The sequence below is a fragment of the Cheilinus undulatus genome, linkage group 15 (assembly GCF_018320785.1).
Source record: "Cheilinus undulatus linkage group 15, ASM1832078v1, whole genome shotgun sequence".
Classification (NCBI taxonomy): domain Eukaryota; kingdom Metazoa; phylum Chordata; class Actinopteri; order Labriformes; family Labridae; genus Cheilinus; species Cheilinus undulatus.
This window is the reverse complement of record NC_054879.1, coordinates 17,587,736-17,606,809: the sequence shown is the minus strand read 5'-3', so window position 1 is coordinate 17,606,809 and position 19,074 is coordinate 17,587,736. Positions and strand designations below refer to the sequence as shown.

Sequence of the window (19,074 nt, the reverse complement as noted above, 5' to 3'; positions counted from 1 at the left end):
AGACTGCACTTTTGAAAAGATCTGTCATTTTCTCCTTTTCACTTATGAGGGGTTGTTAAATGGAAGAGCTATTTTGTCTTTTTGGCTCATGATGCATGTTATGTGCCTCTGATTTTTTTGTAAGATCAGACAATCACATTTAGAGTAGGTCTAATTATAGCAGCGTCTCATGAGTTGGATTAAACTACTGCAGCATGCAGACATCTGGTATTAAAATAATTGGCACACTTAGGAAGGGTCCGTGGCATTTTACAGATGTTCCTGTGTACTGTTTAAGATGTGTCAAAACAGCCATTAACCGCCTCGGAGATGGTACATGGAAAAAAAAAAAGTAGCTTTGAGTTCAAACCTCCTGACTTCAATTGTTTAGTCTGCTGTCAAGGGCACTTAAAATGTCACATCTTCACACTCTTGTTGTTTAGCTAAGAGAGCATTGCAAGAAAGAAAAATAAAACCAAGGCAACAAAAAACAAGGGAATGACAGTGACATTTCAGAGTTTGCTTTTCAAATATTCAGCATACTACAGTTTACTATTTATATGCTTCCAAAATAAAAAATACTAATAAGTAATTTCTTACTTATTTAATCTTTAAGTATCTCACAATTCCATTCCAATTCTGAGGGAAATGATTCAATTCAGAATCGATTTTCCATTCGAATGGATTCCAGATTCACAACACACCTTTTATTTCTTATAAAGAGGTGATAATTTCAGCATCTATCCCAGTCTGCTGCACACTAAGGAGCCGTAAATTATTATCTGATGTTGAAAAGCTTAATAAACTCTGCTAAAGATGATACTTTTATTGTAGCATTTTAGCAACTTATTACTTTAATAAAAAAATACAGCAGTCTTTGCTTCCATCAATCCATTTTCTATACCGCTTATCTCGTTAGGGGTCGCAGGAGCTGAAGCCTATCCCAGCCGTTATTGGGCAAGAGGCAGGACACACCCAGGACTGGTCGACAGTTGAACTCAGGGCTGCAATTTATGCTTAAATTCCAAAAAATTTAATATGAATAAAATGTATGGGTTTAAAAAACTCATCAATGAAAACATGATCATAAATCTAAAGCCTCTGTTCACTTTTCAGCTATGTGTCGTTGTTTGTCATAGTTACAACATTGTTAAAACACTGAACATTTTCTGTTATGTCCAATATATGCTTAGAGGACATGAATCTAATGAGAAACTAATTGAAGGGGCACTTAAAGCTTTCCATATATGAAGCCTAGCATTAGTTCATGCAGGACACAGTAGTCCTATGACCAGCTGTGATCAGCTGGTCCTGATCTTCGCATCCCAACTCCCACAGCCAATCGCACCTCTTTCCTTCAACACAACTGTGTATTTAAATACAACCCACTTCTCACTAATCCCTGCTTGCATTAATTCTGATGCACCATGCTGCTGCTATCCACCTCCACCCCAGCCTCCTCCTTTATGGCATAAAGCTTGATATGCCCTCATATTCAGGTTCATGCTACTTTGGATTGATTGCTTTTGAACTAATTTTATTGTATTCAGTAAGCATTGCCATTAATGTGTCTGTCCATATGAGGGTTTCTAGCCATGCACTCCCTGGAAAGTCAAAGCATGCTGCTTGACTAACCCAGGGAGCATCTTTGAGCAGAGCGGTGTCCGGCAAGTAAAACTGTAAATCCATTTTGCAAAAAAAAAAGGTTAAATGTATGAAGAGAGTGTTCCTGATTGAAGCATTATTAACCCTGATGCATTTGATGTGTAGTCACCAGTTAACATGATCACTCTTTAATACATAACACTGGTCTTTGGTGTGAAAAAGCTATAGATCCAGTTGTTTTTAATAGTCTGTGCTCATCACTCATTGGTTTAGCACACAAAGGCTGGCCACAAACTAGACTATTCTCAAACGTACGCACTTTCAAACATTTTTGAGGTGTTTTATTTTCTACCAGGAAAGCCTCTGTGTTTTTTTCAGTTTTTTTGCAAAGCAAGAACATGTACTGTAACTGGCAGCCAAAGCCTGCATTGCAAAATAGTGACAAAAACACACAGGCTTTCTGGGTAGAAAATTTAAAAAAAAGTTTTAAATAAAGCATACGTTAGAGCCAACATTGTTTTGTGGCACTTTTTTTTTTTTTTTTAATCAAAACCTCCCTTAATTCTGCTGAGACACTGTAACCATCTATTTCGCTGTATAGCCTAGCTTCCTGGCAGGTACAACCAGCTGGTCCTTCTTAAAGGAGCATTGCTCACTGAAATCACTGGAGGCTAATGCCACTACTACTGCTAGGTACCTCATAAAGCCCAACTTAAAAAAAAATTGAAATATCCCTCTAAGCTCTTACGGGACAGATAATCCACATGTGGACAAACAATAAATTGCAATACTTGCTGCCACTGTATAATAATGTAACAGTTTGGATAGCTTCATATAGATGGTATTCTTTAAGCTCTACACAGCCGAAAATGTTGTTTAACTAACAGATCATAAAGAAGAAAGCTCTGTTTTAAATGGTAAAGGAGCACATTGTGATTACCTTCACAATAGCTCTGACACAGTATCAGGTAGGTTGTTCCTATTCTACACTTGCTGTGATGTTTTTTCCTATGTGTCTCTTAAATAAAATCATTTTATGTGGCCTAAGTAAAAATCTAGGACAGTGGGCTATTAATGGCCAAGGGACTCCTCCCTCGGGGCAACAGTGTTAATCGGAGCAATAGGTCTCCTTCCTGCTGGATCAATGTCAGCACAAATTTCAGATTGCTTTCCTGATGCGTGCCAAGTTATCTGTGATTCAACTTTAATAGGTTATTGAGCGGAGACAGCATTTAGGGAGCAGGACCGTATTTCATGTTATTGACCATCAAATGCACGCAACTTTCTCATTAGCATGCATTAGGAAAACAAGGAATTAATCTTGACAACAGCATTGGGGAACATGACTACAGTTACACGCTTGTTTAAGCAAACAAGCCAAACACTGGCTCAACATCATGTTGTGAGGGGACATGAGGAATGTAGGTAAATAGAGTTTTACAGATTTACAAAAGCTTCTGATGGAGAAGAATGTGTTAAATATAAGTAAGCAGTAAGCAGCGACAAAAGTGTTTTCCCAAAAATAAATAAAACATTGCATTATACATGTATAATGATAAAGCAATGCACGATATCATCTTAAATGTTGCAAGACTTCAGTGCATCACGGCTTTGCTCACTGTCACTTTGAATCAAATCATGCTTTTCAGCATGAATGCCACTTCAAAGACTTGTAGTGCATGAATTGTGTATCTCAGTTATGCAGCACAAAAAGAGCTCTACATGTTTCACAACTGTTTGACCAACAACTGTACTAAATCTACAGAGTATACAAGCGTTTTTCTATTTGAATAATCATCAGTATTGATTGATTCTTACTCATAAAGATGTGCAGAAATGCATACGCTAATGACAGTTATGATGGTAGTCATTCTTTTGCTTTCAGCAAGCTGTATTGCTTTCTTCTGGCATTTCCTGGTTGAAAAATACACTGCTTGGATGAAAAAAGGAGTGTTGGCAATCCAAACTCAGTGTGCTATATCTGATGACATTTCGCTGCACCTGAAGGTCAAGTGTTTTGTCAGCATTGGACAAACACTGATGATAAAGCTGCCGACCACAAAATTTACAGGACAAATGTAATCCAAGTAAGATGTTGTGTTCATAGAAAAGGTCTCATTAGTTATTCACCTCATGTTTGGGAGATAAAAAAATGCAGAGTGATGTCATTCAAAAAAGATTCAGTCAGGAACACTCATCATACATTTAACTATTTTATTGCAAAACGGATATACATTTTATCTTGGCTGCCTAAAAGATGCTGCCTGGGTTTGTCTAGCAGCATGGTTTGACTTTCCAGGGAAGAAATAGCTGGAAACCCCCGTATGGATGGATACATTAATAATGATGCGTACTGAATAAAATCAAATTAGTTCAAAAGCAATAAATCCATAGTAGCATGAATCTGAATATGAGGATGCATCAAGCCTTATGCTATAAAGGAGGAGGCTGGGGTGGAGGAGGATAGGCTTTGCCAGCAGCAGCATAGTGTATCAGAATTAATGCAAGCAGGGATTAGTGAGAACTATGTCATATGGAAATACACCACTGTGTTTACAGAAAGCTGTGATTGGCTGTGGGAGCTGGGAGTAGAGATGGGAAGTTCGGCTCTTTTCAGGTAGCCGGCTCTTTTGGCTCGGCTCCCAAAGAAGAGCCGGCTCTTTTGACTCCCAAACGGCTCTTTATTTAGGATCTTTTGAATCCCTATATTTTACCTTAACTTTGCAAAAAATAAATGTTAGTGTGTTGAAAAACCTTTTGCATTCAGCATTTTTATGAGAAGATTTATAATTGCCTAATTTTGTGCATTTTATCTGTTACAAAACCATTCTTAGGTTTAGCATTTAAATTCCACTGGTTAGGGTTAGAATTAATACCGAGCGGATGTAGGCACATTTACACATGCCCAGTACAAATCAGGTTTCCGGGACAAATTGGGTAGCGACACCCCCCTCTCTGTTTTCACATAATGGTATAATCCTTTATTCTCACATGTCACTGGCTGCATGGCCGCCATGCTGGCCAATCAAAACAAAGTTCTGACCAGAGCTGGGGCTGAGCTCTGTGAGAGCTAAGCAGGGAAAGGAAAAAAAAAAAAAACTAGGAGCCGGCTCTCACTCTATGCGAGCCAGCTCTTCTGATTTACTACAAAGCATCGGCTCTGAGAGCCGATGCTTTTGCTCATGACCCATCACTAGCTGGGAGGTGATAATTAGGACTGGCTGGCCGTCAGCTGATCACAGCTTGGCTTATGACCACTGTCTCCTAATGCCAAGCATCACTGCATTAGAAGTCATGGCAAATCATTTCATGAATAAATCATTATGCCTGGATTTGATCCAAAGATATTTTCTTATGTTTGAAAAAACTAATCAAACAAAAATAATATTTTAAATAAACACCACATGAAAAGAGGAATTTAAGATTGCAACAATAAGCCCATTACTGTGGGACAGTAAGTATCATTTTTGATTTACACTTTAAATTTAAAAAACAAGTATTTTCAAAAAAGTTAAACCTAACTTGAACTGTTTCAGAGTCAGAATGTATCTTTTATTAAATACAGCCTGGCTCTATCTGTATCCTATGAGATTTTCACATCTGTCATACAGCCTGGTCCCAAGCCTCAAAAACAGCTTTAAAACCGATAATATCATTATATTACAAGACAGTAAAAATCATGGACAAAAACCTGTAAGATGGCACCATTGCCTTAGAGACGTAGGACATGATAGCTTTATTACCCACTGCAATTTTCAAGTCCTATAAAAATGTTTGCATGGTCTGGCTCCATCTATATTTAGTGACTTTGTTACAAGATATCAGGACTCTAATCAAGCCAACACACAGGCTTCAGTAAAAGGTAGCTGTCGCATCCTAATGTGCAAATCCTCTTTCAGACAACCAACCCTTCCTGTTACAGGAGCAAAACCCTGGAACAGCTGACAGCTGAGAATGCAACATAATTTAAAAGATTTTGAAGTTATTAAATCATGGCTCCAAACACTTGTTTACATGTCTGTTATTCTAAACCTGTTCACGAAGAATTATCACAGCATCAGTGTTACTGTACCCATGTTAAATAAATAAATACATGAATAAGTGCACTCTTCAAATTGCAGAGTAAAATAAGAAAAAGGGCACATTACCACCTAGGTTATTATTTACAATAACAACAACAACAATAATAATAATAATAATTATTATTATTATTATTATTATTAGGGATACACAATTTGGATTTTTGCCAATATCCAAAATGCTGATATTTGCTGATCCAATATAGCCAATATACTGATATTTAAATACGCTTTTTAAACAAGTAATTTCAGTCCTTTTGGACACACTGTAAGGTTTGAGGATGACCAAGGAAACAAACTTTATCCATAAAAAAATACTTCAAAGTTTAAAGAATGAGGATAAATAAAGAAAAGGACCTCAACTGACATAGGTCTGTTGGTTCAGCCTAAAATTCCACTTATTAATTAGTATATATGGACACAATTTACAGTTAATGTATGCTGAAATACACAGGAAAAATATCAGATATAAATACATCTGCCAATACCAAACTGATAATATCGTGCATCCCAAATAATAATAATAATAATGATAATACATAAAGTTATATCAAATGTAGACAGTGACCATGCATATACCTTGACACATACATACATGCATTCACAAACACCAGCTGATGACAAACAGAATTCATGAAAATGCTGATCTACAGAAATTATTATTTTGCAGATGCTTTAAACAGACCACTGAATATGCAGACTTGTTGCACTGGAGAAGACTGTTCAGAGTACAGGAACTGCGACTGTAAAAGCATAATCACCTTTGGATATAAAATATGAACAAGGAAGTGATAAAAGGCCCTGGACAGATGACTGGAGGGATTCTTCATTAAACCTAGAAATTCAGTCTGTTCTTCATTACTGAATGAAAGGCAAGCATTGGAGTGGTATGAGACTGCCAACCAGTATTTGTTAACAACATAGCGCTACTTTTTGCAATAATTAAATTGCAATGCTGAAACCTAAGGCAATGCAACACCCGGACATTAGATTAAATCTTGAGTGTAAAAACACTCATCTGTTTTCTCTAAGGGTCTGTGGTAATGTCACTTGGCCAAAGATGGGCATTTGAAAATCACATATATCATTTTAATTTAAAGTGACTGAACACATAAACAAGCACACACTGTTAAATCATTAAACCAATATGAGCTGGTAAACAAACCTGGTTGTCTGAATTTCAAAGTCAAACTTGTAAGCACATGTATTATTTTTGAATCTATAGTCTTTAACATTTTGAAACAGGTTGAATATGTGTTGATTACGAAGCAGTCGTCCAGTCAGTGAAGCTCATCTGAATCTAAGATGATGTGTGTTGTCTATAAGACACTATTCAAATTTCAATAGAAATGTTGCCTGAACTGGACAAATAATGAGCCCTATTCAAGACTAAACACACCACAAATACAGACGAGTAATTACTCAATAGAACCTGTAATGACTTCATAGAAATCAATTGCAAATCAATTGCAGTTTTAATCCAATCCTGGTCACTATCAATCACTTTCATGCCAAACTGACTTTATTGACTAGGTATACAACTGAACAGTGTTTATTTGTCACAGGCCAAATGCAAAGACAGTAGTGCAACTATCAAATAATAAACAAACACATTTTATGACAGCGGTGCTAATTAAAAGGGGTCGCAAAAGAGCCACAGCAAGAAACCTCTAGCGCAGCGTTACTCAACCCTGCTCAACCAAAGAGCCAAATTGTTGAAGAATACCTTTGCAAGAACCACAATCTAAGCAATGGAAAGGGGGCAAAATGGTCAAAAAGCAGCAAAAAAGGGTAAAAAGTAGGTATAAAATGCCAAAAACTGGGTGAAAAGTGACATAAATGGGCAGAAAATGTGGCAGAAATGGGTAAAAAAATGCAGAAAGAAGTGGCAAAGGTGGGTTTAAAGCAGTAAGAAATAACAATAGCAAGAAAAGGAAAAAAGGGGAAAAATTGCGAACAAGGGCAATGGAAATATATGGACTAAAAATAAAGGTTGACAATTAAAGACTACTGCAACAGTGTTGAAAACAAAATGATAAATTCGACTTGGATAATTTCTGAGGTCAAAGTTTCCCTTTTTCAAGGTTTTCTGGGGATAATATTTCAAATTAAGACACAAAAGAGCCACAAATCACCCCAAAGGAGGCACATGTGGCTCAAGAGACACGCATTGAGTATCACTGGTCTAGAATATACTGTGTTTCTTACAGGAGGGAATGATGTATAATTGTAAAATACATTATTATTATTATTATTTCTAGTTGTGGGAGGATATTGGCAGTGAATTAAAATTTGCATTGTCACTGAAGTCGTGCACATTAATTGAAGAAAAAATAGAAATATTAACGAGAAATTTCTCTGAAACCTTCTAGTCCTGGGAAGCTCTGAAGGGCACTGAACATCTAATATACTCAAAGCTGTAAGAATACTTTAAATCTGTTGATTGTTGAAGGTAAGGTGGCATTGACTGATGCTGGGCTGTAATTACTCTAAACAGCATAGTGCATTTCTCTCTTCAGCTGAGCAAAACAGGCAAAAGTTTGGATCTAATGAACATTTTTTTTCTGCCAGTGACAGTTACTATCTACAGACATTAAGTATCAACAACAACTGTGGGTAGGGGGAACTATTTGTTTCAATAGCTCAGCTTTTCCAAATAAGTCACGTACTGTAATTAGACATTCTGTCCGTTATTAAAAATCCCATGGGTTTTCAGGCAGTATGAACATTACATAGGAGTACTTTTGGTGCATTTGCTGCTGACCTAAGCCATTAAATGAATCATCACATTCATCCCTCCATGAGAACGCTACAAGGCATGCCAAATACCATCGTACAAAAGTATGTTCAGGTGGTTTACACCTAGAAGTCATATCAATTCAGACCAAATATCACACCTGTCATGACACCTCAGTGTTTCCATCATTTAATTCCAACCTTGTTTGCATAATTGAATCATACAGGGAAAAAGACATAGTATGTTAAAAAGCATGTGTTTTAAAACAAGTTTTTGCTCATTGTGTGTGGTAACAAACTCAAAGAAGCTGCAAGGGGCACAGGCAAGTGTGTGACATTAGACATAATTCAGAATAAGGGCCAAGTGTCCAGCCAAGCGGACAGGCGAGGCACTAGTATTCAGACTATGCCAGGGGTAAATATTCACTGTGACATTTGTGCTGTATGCTATTTCCATCAGCTGAATTGTAGCCGAGTGACATTTTCATCCAAGCAACATTGGCAATGATTTCTCCATTTGAAACCTTTTTAAAGAAGCAAATTCATTGAAGGTGCATATAACAACTTGGACTCTTGAGCTTGTAAAAGGTTCATGTTATTCTTAAAATGTAACAAAAGTCTGAGAAATATCAATTTCAGTGATCAAATACCTTTCATACAGATTTCTCTGATGAATCTCAATGGCCTTTCTTTGTGAAAAATAAGTTACTGAATGAAGAAACAAAAACATGCTCAGAAATGTGAAAATATCTACCTTACATCTTTTTCCTTGAAATATTTTGACTTTTTTTTCTTTTTAGAGAATAACTGTGAAATGCTACATGACAGTTTCATGCTAGTTACTGGGTACAATTGCTAGGGTGTAATATTAGCTAAAGACATGTGAAGCATTTTGATTTATTTGTCAAAGCAGTGCGACGTGCATTTAGATGAAGAAACAGGAAGAGTTCGACAAAAAGGAAACAAAATAGAGTGTTATCATAACAATTCTTCAGTTTCACAAGATCACGTTCATTTCCACTGAATCATTCTTTGCAGCTTAAGGGCAAAAATAACTTTAATAGCAGCTGTTAGTCAGATTACATTTTACGGAGTTGCTTTGCTTCCTTCTTTCTGTCTTTCTTGCTTTACTTTGCAAAGTGCATCAACTTTAAGAGTGAGGAAAATCAAGAGGATTTACTCATTATATGTCAGTGGCCTAAAAGCAAGTAAAATTTTGGGAGGAATTCCTGTAATATATTCAGAGAAAGGAAGACAAGACAAAATGAAAAGCCCACACTGGCAGCTAAGAGTAAAAATGAGTATTGAAACTATGCCTAGCTGAATGCTTTAATTACTGTAGTAATATTCACAGTGAATAACTTTCATCAACATTAAAAAAAAGAGGCTGTGACCAGTCATTGAATTTGACAGACATATTTTTAAGAGATCTCATCCTCTATGTTTAGTGAGTTGTCAAAGTTAGAAATTCTTGTTTAGATCTGATCAGTTCAATGAGGAAAGTAAGCACCACAAAAGGAGCCTCGCTTAAAAGTGCCACAGCTGAACAGAACCTGTTCATGTCTGTTTACGCGCCCAAAAGCCCACCAACATGTACAGGAACAACTGTAATTGCTGAGCATTGTTCAATTTAATTTCTTTAAATAATCAAAATTCCATCTTGCACTTTATTAAGCTGCTAAAATAGATTCATTTTCACAAAAAAACAGATGATAAGAAAGTTCAGAATTATGTCAATCATTTTGCCAAAGTGTGCAATTTCTATGAAATTTCTGCTTCCTTTTTGTGGATCAATGTTAGTTATTGGATCTGATCTTTACCAAAATGCTCATTCCTAGTAGAGGTGGAAAAAGTACATGATAATTGAACTCAAAAGTACAGTTACTTTGCTTTAAATTTACTTAAGTAAAAGAGGAAGTACTGGTCTATAAATGAACTCAAGTAAAAGAAAAAAGTACTTAATTCAAAGTTTACTTTACTCACTGAACAGCTACTGAGTAGTTGTAGAGTAAAACTTGATATCTCCTTATTGGCAAGAATAAGAGAATAGATCTCCAACTAGGTTGTTCAGGTAAAGTCACAACTCTATAATGAAGTCAACTACACAGCAAAATTGGCACTGTTAATTAAACTTTTATAGAGTTAAAGTGAACACTTTAAAAGATTTTACATTGGTCAACATTACATCTACTTAGAATACACTTTCAAGAGTTAATTATTTTACAAAATTACAGAACTGCAGTAAAGGCCTTTGCACATTAAAAAAAGGCAAATCAAGCTTATGTTGTCTTAATCATGTTTGCACACTGACGCGGTGGCAGCAGCTGCTGTAAAAAACGCATGGCATTTCGGGGACTCCTCTGGCAGGGAGGCAGTTTTCAGGGTAGTTACCACGCCGCAGTGTGTAACCAGCTTAACTCTTGAAAATCTGTGGTAAGGTGAGTTTTCTCTGGAAAGAACAAAGCAGATAGTCAACCTCATAGAGAGGCGATGCATACTGAAGAAGAATACACACTATATGCATCCTTTAGAAGCACCAAAAGTCACAGACGGGACCTCTAACTCAGTGGATAACTTCACTCATGGTGCAAAAGTAAGAAGTTTTGGATTGTGATGTGCAATTATTCTCTCTCTATGTGCTTCCATGTGGTCAACAGAGGTGGAAAAAATACACAAGTATAATACTCAAGAAAATGTAGTTTTTCTGGTTAAAATGTACTTAAGTCGAAGTATGGGTACTGATTTCACGATGTTCTTGGAAAAAAAAAATTAACCCACAAAAAAAGTACTCTATAACAGTAAATTGAATAAATGTAATTTGTTATTTTCCACCCCTGATTCCTACACATATACACGAATCATGCTGTGAGTCCTCATATTGTTATCATGTCGCTGAATGCTGTTCAGTACCCTTTAGGGAAAAGGTAGACAATGTTTATTGATTCATTCAGCTGGATGTACACTAAAACAAACATGTATTGTAAAGATCAAGTTCTTTTACAACTCTTGTGACTTTAACAAATGCAGCTGAGGCTGGGCCCAAAACACAGGCACAAGATAATTAGTCACTCCAGGCTTGGAGTAGGAAGGGCAGGGAAGCAATCTGACTGAAGGATGTATTGATCCTCCAGGGAGGGAGGGGCATCCAGTCAGGAGTCATGATCAATCTTGCAAGCCAACTCTCTCAATCTGTGAGTGAACCTGTGTGTGTGTGTTTAGGGAAGTATTCCATCTGCACTATACACACTCTAAATACACATTTATGTGTGTGTAGGTGTGGGTGCGTGTGTCGGTAGGGTTGTATGTGTGTGTGCAGCCACATTAACACTGCCAACAGCTTGGTGTATGACTTGTCAGAAAGAGACAAATGTCTGTGTGAGTAAAAGACTCCCAGGGGTTAGAGAAGGGGTGGAGGGGCTGGGAAGGGGCAGGGGGGGTACCACCACATCTCGAGCCTTTATCGTTGAGTTAAAAGCCATCCCTGTGTCACAGACTGTCCTCATCAAACCTAGCACTCCAAAGTAGTGTAGTGAGAGGTCTTAAAACCAGCTTGGGAAGGGATAGAAAGGTAAATCCTCTTGAATATAAACTGTTTGCATATCAGTGTTATCCAGGGGATGGCCACAGGTGGGCTTCATCTGATTAGACAGTGCTGATGCATATCAGGAGAAGCAGCCGACCAATAGCACCGTAATTCATCTTCCTCTGATATGTTGGAGGAGAAGGAGAAGGGGAAGATGGGGAACGAGTAGTGCAGGACTGAAATGAGTTGCAAAAGCAGCGGTCCCTCCTTTAGCCTGAAAGATATGGCATCACTGTTCACAAATTTCTTTTTGCATTAAAGAAAAAAAGAAAACAAGAAAAGACACCGTGTCTATTTGTTTATGGATTGTGGAGGATGTAATAATGCTTGGTGCTGGCTTCCAGGGCTGGGTGTGTGGATCAGATATCAGACAGCATGCTAAGCTTACAGGGACACCCACAGCAGTGGAACTGTAGACGGCTAATTGACAGGCTGTTGGAGACGAAGCCAGTCCAGATAGCCAGTCACTTTCACGCTCCCACACTCTTTGCTCTCCACCGGAGGGAAAGGCGGTTGGCTTGGCAAAACGTGTTTGTTGGGTGGGGGTGGATGTGCTGTTTAGATGTGTGCAGATTTTGGACCCATCAGGGAAGTAGATGTCACTCTCATAGTCATCTGAAAATGTAGACAGCACATTTTCACAGAGGCACATACACATTCAGTCTGAAGCACATACAACCTCACATGCACACTCACAGTGAAGGGAAAAATCATGCTATATCACACGCACACGTGTGGCTATTTAACAGAGTAACAGGAAAGAGCGAACACGAAGCCATGAGTCATGCAAGCAGCTGGACTACTGGATGCCTGCACACTTGTGTTGCCCTCTGCTTTGGTTTAGAAGGTATGGCTATTAAATAAGGAGACTGGGCTTCTGCGGATAAAACCACGTGGTTCACAGTCACACAGAGTGTTATATATATAAGGTTGGGTATTCATGCACAACTGCTGTAAGTTTCAAATAAGTGATGTCTTTAGTTCACTGCTAGCTACTAATTACAGTGCACATATTGGAAAATGATTAGCTTTAAAATTGAGAAACGCATTAACTCTCTGAGCTCTGAGTTATTTTTTTTAAACCACTGTGTCTCACCTGGAGTTATTCAGGCTCTCTTCATCAGCTTCAAAGTCTGTGCACATGTGCTGTTTAGTAAAGCATAACATCACAACAGAACAGCCTGCCATTGGTTGTCACAGCTGCACAATGTATTCTGAGATAAAAACAAACAATAGGGTCAGCAGGCTAACTCGCTAGTTGCCAGAAAGATCAAAAAACATACTAGAAATGGATAAAAAGTTGTGTAATATCAAACTTACTGGTGTGGATGTTATCATTAAAGACCCTGGAAAGTCACCCAAGTTCCTGGCTTTCTAGAAAATGTTCTGTAATAGCTACGAAGGTGTGGATAGCGTCATTAGAAAGGCACAATGGAGGGCTTTCCAAGGGAAAAACTGTTGTATAAGACAACACCATCCTCAGAAGGTTAACTTAAAATGTCTGGTGAAATTGAACAACACAGCAGCACTGCATGTCACTTGTACTTGTGTTTGACTGGCACCAAAGATTTTGTGAAGGCAGAGAGGATGTCCACGATGATGAACGCTCTGGGCACCCATGCACATCAAGGTTTTTCAGGTTACCCCCATGTGAAAGCTTTGTAGTGCAGAAGTACACGGCTTGAAAGCAGGAGGTTGGGAGTTCCAGTCCTGCTCAGACAAGATAATTATAATGAAATAAATAAACATATCTGGATCTTCAATTTAAAAGCCAGCCCTTAATAGAAATATTTTATTTAATCATTTGTCAATTTTTAGCAACCCTACCACATTAAAAATACCCAGAGTCATCAGTCATTAGGCACATTTATGAGCTTTGTTATCTAAAATAAAACATGCCAGACCAGCCAAATGTAAAAGGTATTTGCACATGAGCAAGACGATATCTTGATAAAAATGAAGATGGCAAATGTCAGCGTTTCTGTGGGAAAAACTATATATACAATAGAAGCACACAAAAGAGGACATTATACTAACATGGCTATATAATTTTATTTTTTGTGTATTCTATAAGCAATAATAAGGTTATCATTTTATAAATTAGTGTGAATGACCTTTCAGTAGTGACATAAAAGCCAGATGAGTGTATGACAAAACCGGAACTCTGTCAGATAAGAAGAAAACAAAAAAATCCATACATGTGCATGCGTGCAGGTGTTCGCCTCTCAGACTGCATGCACGACTCATGGAAGCGTGTACGTGCACACAAGTACATCTTACATCACTCAATAAACCTCAAGGTGAGCTCAAATAAACCAAAGCAGTAAGCATCCGGTGATCCTGCTGCATGCAAGACTCATGGTGTTCATGTATGTTCCTCTGTTGTTTAATAGTCACACGTGTGCCTGCACACAGTCTCGCAACTCTTTATACACACGCACACACACAAAAACATATTTGAGGTTGAGTTTTCATTGGAGCCACAGACAACACATAGGGTATGGGATGTTTTTCTTATGGTGACAGGGATAATCTCACTGATGTATCCTTTTACAGCTGTGTGGACTCGAAAAACACATCAAGCCACATCAATCAGAAACTGACAAGTGGTGTGGCCTTGGACCTTAATAGCTTTTACTGAGAAAGAAAATAAAACCTGTTTCACTATAAGAAGTAAAGCATAACTAGAGATGTCTGCAACCCTGAGTCATCTTATAAATTGAATCTCTGTGTCTCCAACTAAGCACTGAAGGTAAGAACACACAGGTAACCAACAGCTCTCATCCTCCTGATCAGTGTCCTTCTCACTGCCGTCTGTTTTATGCTTTTGTAGCTGGGGTTTTAAATTTCATTATCCCCTACTTAAATCTCTTTGTCTTTATGATGATTAATTTAATTCATAGTTAAAGATTTGATCTCACTGAAAAGCCAGGGTAACCACGACACTATTAAGCATTCAGTTATCCATAATCACATAGTGGTGGCTTTGGTAAATGTAAAGACAAATTGTATGTGGGGATGTTTTCAGTGTTGTCCCTGCCAACCAAGGGTTTTATAGATCACTTGCATGCCACCCTATAGCTGTTTAGTTATCTCCATGAATATATGCAGAAGGGATCTGTCCTCGCTGAGAGCAAAATCTGATAATGCAGCAGCAAACACAGCTAAGAGTCACAGCAAACCAATTCAGAGCTGTGTTTAAAAAAAGCCAAAGGGCTTGCTGCTCATCTGTGCGACAGCACCACACAATAGATGAACAATTATTCAGAGTTGGACTGGAAGAAAAATAATCTGTTTATTCACGGCTTGTTGAATCAGCTTTATCTTCTGTGATTTATCCAAGTCAATAGTGTAATCTTTTATTATAAAGAATGGCCTTATTAACTATGTCATATAATTACGCCAGTCCACAATGCTGGAAAGAGGTAAACAAATCTCTTAGCTATGTGATTATGTATTTTCCATACATTACAGCAGCCAGACAATATTGTTTATCTGACTCCTTAGAGGAATGAATGCACGAAAACCAATTCCCACTTTCTGTATAGAACCAATAAACCTTAAAAATAAACATTTACATATTCCAATCTTTTATTAATTCAAGTATTTAAAGCACAATTTTAATTCAGGGAGGCTTTACTGAATTGATGAGCTCCAATGTAGGGAAAAAAATCTGAATGTTATTGAGGGGAAAAGAAAACATTTAAACAAAAGTCTTAAGCACACAACATGGTACATTTACATCAAAGCTGGAATATTGAAAAGATTGCACAACATTTCATCATGCAGTTTCACCAAGAGACCCACATCCATTTCGCTGTTAACAAAATTAAACATCTGGAGCCCCCAGAATGATCAATTCAAAGAAAACACATTAGAAGAAGCCGATCCTGAACGACGGACCCATGAGTGGAAAATTAATGATGGGTGTGTGTCAGAGGCTTTGAATGCGTGAGAATGAGGCTACGTGATTAATAGCACATCAACGGTAATAATGGTTTCCTTTCTATAATAAATAATTTGTAGTTACAAACTACACACTCGGCAAACATGCCAGGAGGCCAGTATGAACGTAAATTAGTTTTATTTGCTATTTTGCTCTTCTGCTTGGTTCAACAACTCCCTGTCCTTTCACACTCCCTCTCTATGCAGTCCCAGTTGTGTTCCCCACCAGGACTCGGAGTAAGTGATTTGTCATGCATGGCGGCAGCAAGTAGCCTGTAACAAATCCAACTGACAGCCCCTGAAAATGCAGATCACATGGCCAACAGAGAGGAAACAGCTTCTTAGGGAACTTCAACGGGATCTTAATCTGCGATGAAGTCAGCCTTCATCTAGAGAGAGAAATGAGATTTTTCATAGACTGATGCTGGGTGGACATATTCCGGTCGTCAGAATTGTCTACTAATTAATGTAGTCAGGACTGACTGAGTGGCAAAGTGTCAAAGCACATTGCCATCAAACATGTTAAAATCACTTCATAAAATTTAACTGTCATGTTCTTACTTCATCCTGAATTTCTTCAAATGTTTAAGCTCCTCAAGAGCATGACGTTCTTCTCTGAGAGGCTACTGGTGCAATGTCCCAGGGTATTTTAAGTCTTCATGTGAGGAGCCACCCTAAAGACGTACAATAAAAAAATAAATGAACGAATAAATAAATAATACAGTTTGAGGAATCACCTGACAAGCCCTGAAGTGTCATTAATTTTTGGAGAAATTTTGCACATCATAGTCACTGTGGTGCCATTCCTGTAATAAGACAGAATCTTTAGGTCTCAGGAAGGTGAGCATTTCAATGTTCAACATACCCTATTAAGACTTGACACCCACACTTTATCATCACTAAAGCAATTGCATATTCCTATTCCTGCAGGAGAGATGGGGAAATCCATCTCCTGCAAGGACAGTGCCTTTAATAAATAGTGCACAGAACACAGGCACAAACTCTCCCTCTTTCACCTCATCCCCCTTTCTCTCTGTCTCTCTACCTCCTCACACACGCACACGCGCACACCCCAAACGCACACATACACACATGCATGCATGCACACTTTACTTCTCTCATGGAAATTGTTTCATTCCTTTTAGTCAATCTGGCTAATGCAAAAATCATGTATGTCTGTCTTTAAATATTTAATCTTAACAGCAGCAAGACTGAAATACAACGTTGAAGAAGCATTACTCCAAACCTCCTGAAAGGTACAAGAGCTGAGAAGGAGAGGCAGCTGCTCTGCATTGTCAGAAAGAAAGATTTAGAGGGAAAGGGAGCGATGGAGAAGAGAAAAAGAAGAGACTGCTATTTTCGATGACAATTTTGCTGCCATGTACTCTCAGCTGCTGGAGTTGAAGGCAGCATTAAAAACAGTTTTCCATGGAAAAGTATACAACCACATTCGACAGCTCCCTGTTTTTCTTCTTCAGAAGCAGTCTTTGTTCTTTGACATAATATATTCTAGAAAAGGCTGAAACGCACGGCTGGAAAGAAGCACTGTTGCTACTAAGAACTTAGTGAGAAGAGACACAGCTCAATGACTGAGCCAAAGCCATGAATCTTGCATGCAGAAATGTATCGTGGGAACCACGTGGCCCCTGGAGATGAGTAAAAGCACAAAACAAATTTAAATTCCTCCTTTCATTGCACACTCACTTTTCGTTGAAGCTTGTCTGTAGTTTTGTACTAAAAAGACATGTTGCAAAATATGAATGATTCCTCAAAATGTCTGAAATGCCAAATTTTAGAAATTAAAAATGACAAAGTTTTATCACCGCAAACACTTTGAAACAAGATAATAAAGCATGAAGATGTAGTGTAACGTCTGACATGAAATAATGCACATGAAGAAGTTTGAGAAACTTTTCCACTTACCACAGAGAAGTCGTCAGCAGAACAGTTCTGTCCACTGAAATTGCAGCTCATGAGCATTTCTTCCAACTGATGTCCTGTCCTGTTGAAGATGTCCTGCATGTCAGGGGCAGGATACATTAAATCAGTTGGTTTATGCCCATCCTTGTTTTTAGGGGGCAGACCTGTCAAGTTAGCAAGGTGGTAGATATCAGCATCAGTTAGCGCAGAGAAGCGAAAGCGATTGATGTTGCAGATGGTCACAGCAGGGAAAACCATCTCTGGTGTTGCCTCTTCATTCAGAGCTGTGACATGAGGATGCTCCAGGTAAGAGATGGCACACTTGGCTGCTTGGTACAGAAACAGCGCCAGTGAAGTGAAAAAGGCAAGAGCCCAGAGAGTCTGCCGGATGCCCAAGCGACCAGAAACAAAGATGTGGTTAATCCCATGAAGGGAGCAGGAGTTAGCAAACCCGGCCAAGTCCTTAGCCTTAGGTGTGCAGCTCTCTTCGATCAGGCTCTCCCTGTCCCCATCCTGCTTGCTTTTCTGCCTCTCATCCTCCTCTGCAAATTTGATTTTGCAAACAAATTCGATAGGCATGGGGGCAGCCAGGTCTGCGTTTTGGTTTTATTTTTGATGGCAGCTATCAGCGCTGAATGACTTTCCTCCTACTTCTTTGGCTATTTCCTCCAAGCAAGAAACTACTCCTGAAAGAAGAGAAAAAAGACAGGAGAGAGTTTGTTGCTGCTGCTGCCGCTGCTGCCTCTTCTATGACTGATAGTGCTGCTGCTGCTTCTGCCGCCACAGCTCCTGGTGACTAGAGCGCTGCTGCTGTGCTGAGCTGCTACTGCTCCGACGCTTGTCTCACTACTTGATCAGCTCACACAGTCCTGCTTATCAGCAGTAATGCAGCTGTCAAAATAAAAACACCCTTGCACACTGACTCAGACCAACTGATGAAATGCAGCATTTCAAGCTGGACTAAAATAGGCACAGGGTGCTTAATAATTCATGAGAAGGTAACACTGTGATTATTTCCTCCTCACTGGCGCAAGCCACAACTTCCCTCGGTCATCTCTACACTAACCACAGACAAGCCCCCCTTCTGCTTAATCCACTTGTTTGGACAGTGCCTCCGATTCTGAGCAGAGGTTGCTCTTTTAACATAAGTTGCTTGATGTGAATCAATGGGGCTGCCCCTTTTTATTGCAAAGCCTGGTTTTGCAACAACAATACTAAGGAGTCTGA

At 38.6% G+C, this 19,074-nt stretch overlaps 1 protein-coding gene across 1 annotated transcript in view; it reads right to left on the bottom strand.

Moving 5' to 3' along the window:
• The window catches only part of LOC121522709 (acid-sensing ion channel 4-A), a 109,726-nt gene extending 91,131 nt beyond the window's left edge, over nt 1–18,595 (bottom strand). Inside the window, exon 1 of the mRNA XM_041807312.1 lies at nt 17,851–18,595. Coding sequence (XP_041663246.1) covers nt 17,851–18,426 — 576 coding nt within the window. The 5' untranslated portion in view covers nt 18,427–18,595. The remainder of the gene's footprint in view (nt 1–17,850) is intronic.
• Between the last annotated feature and the right edge of the window lie 479 nt (nt 18,596–19,074).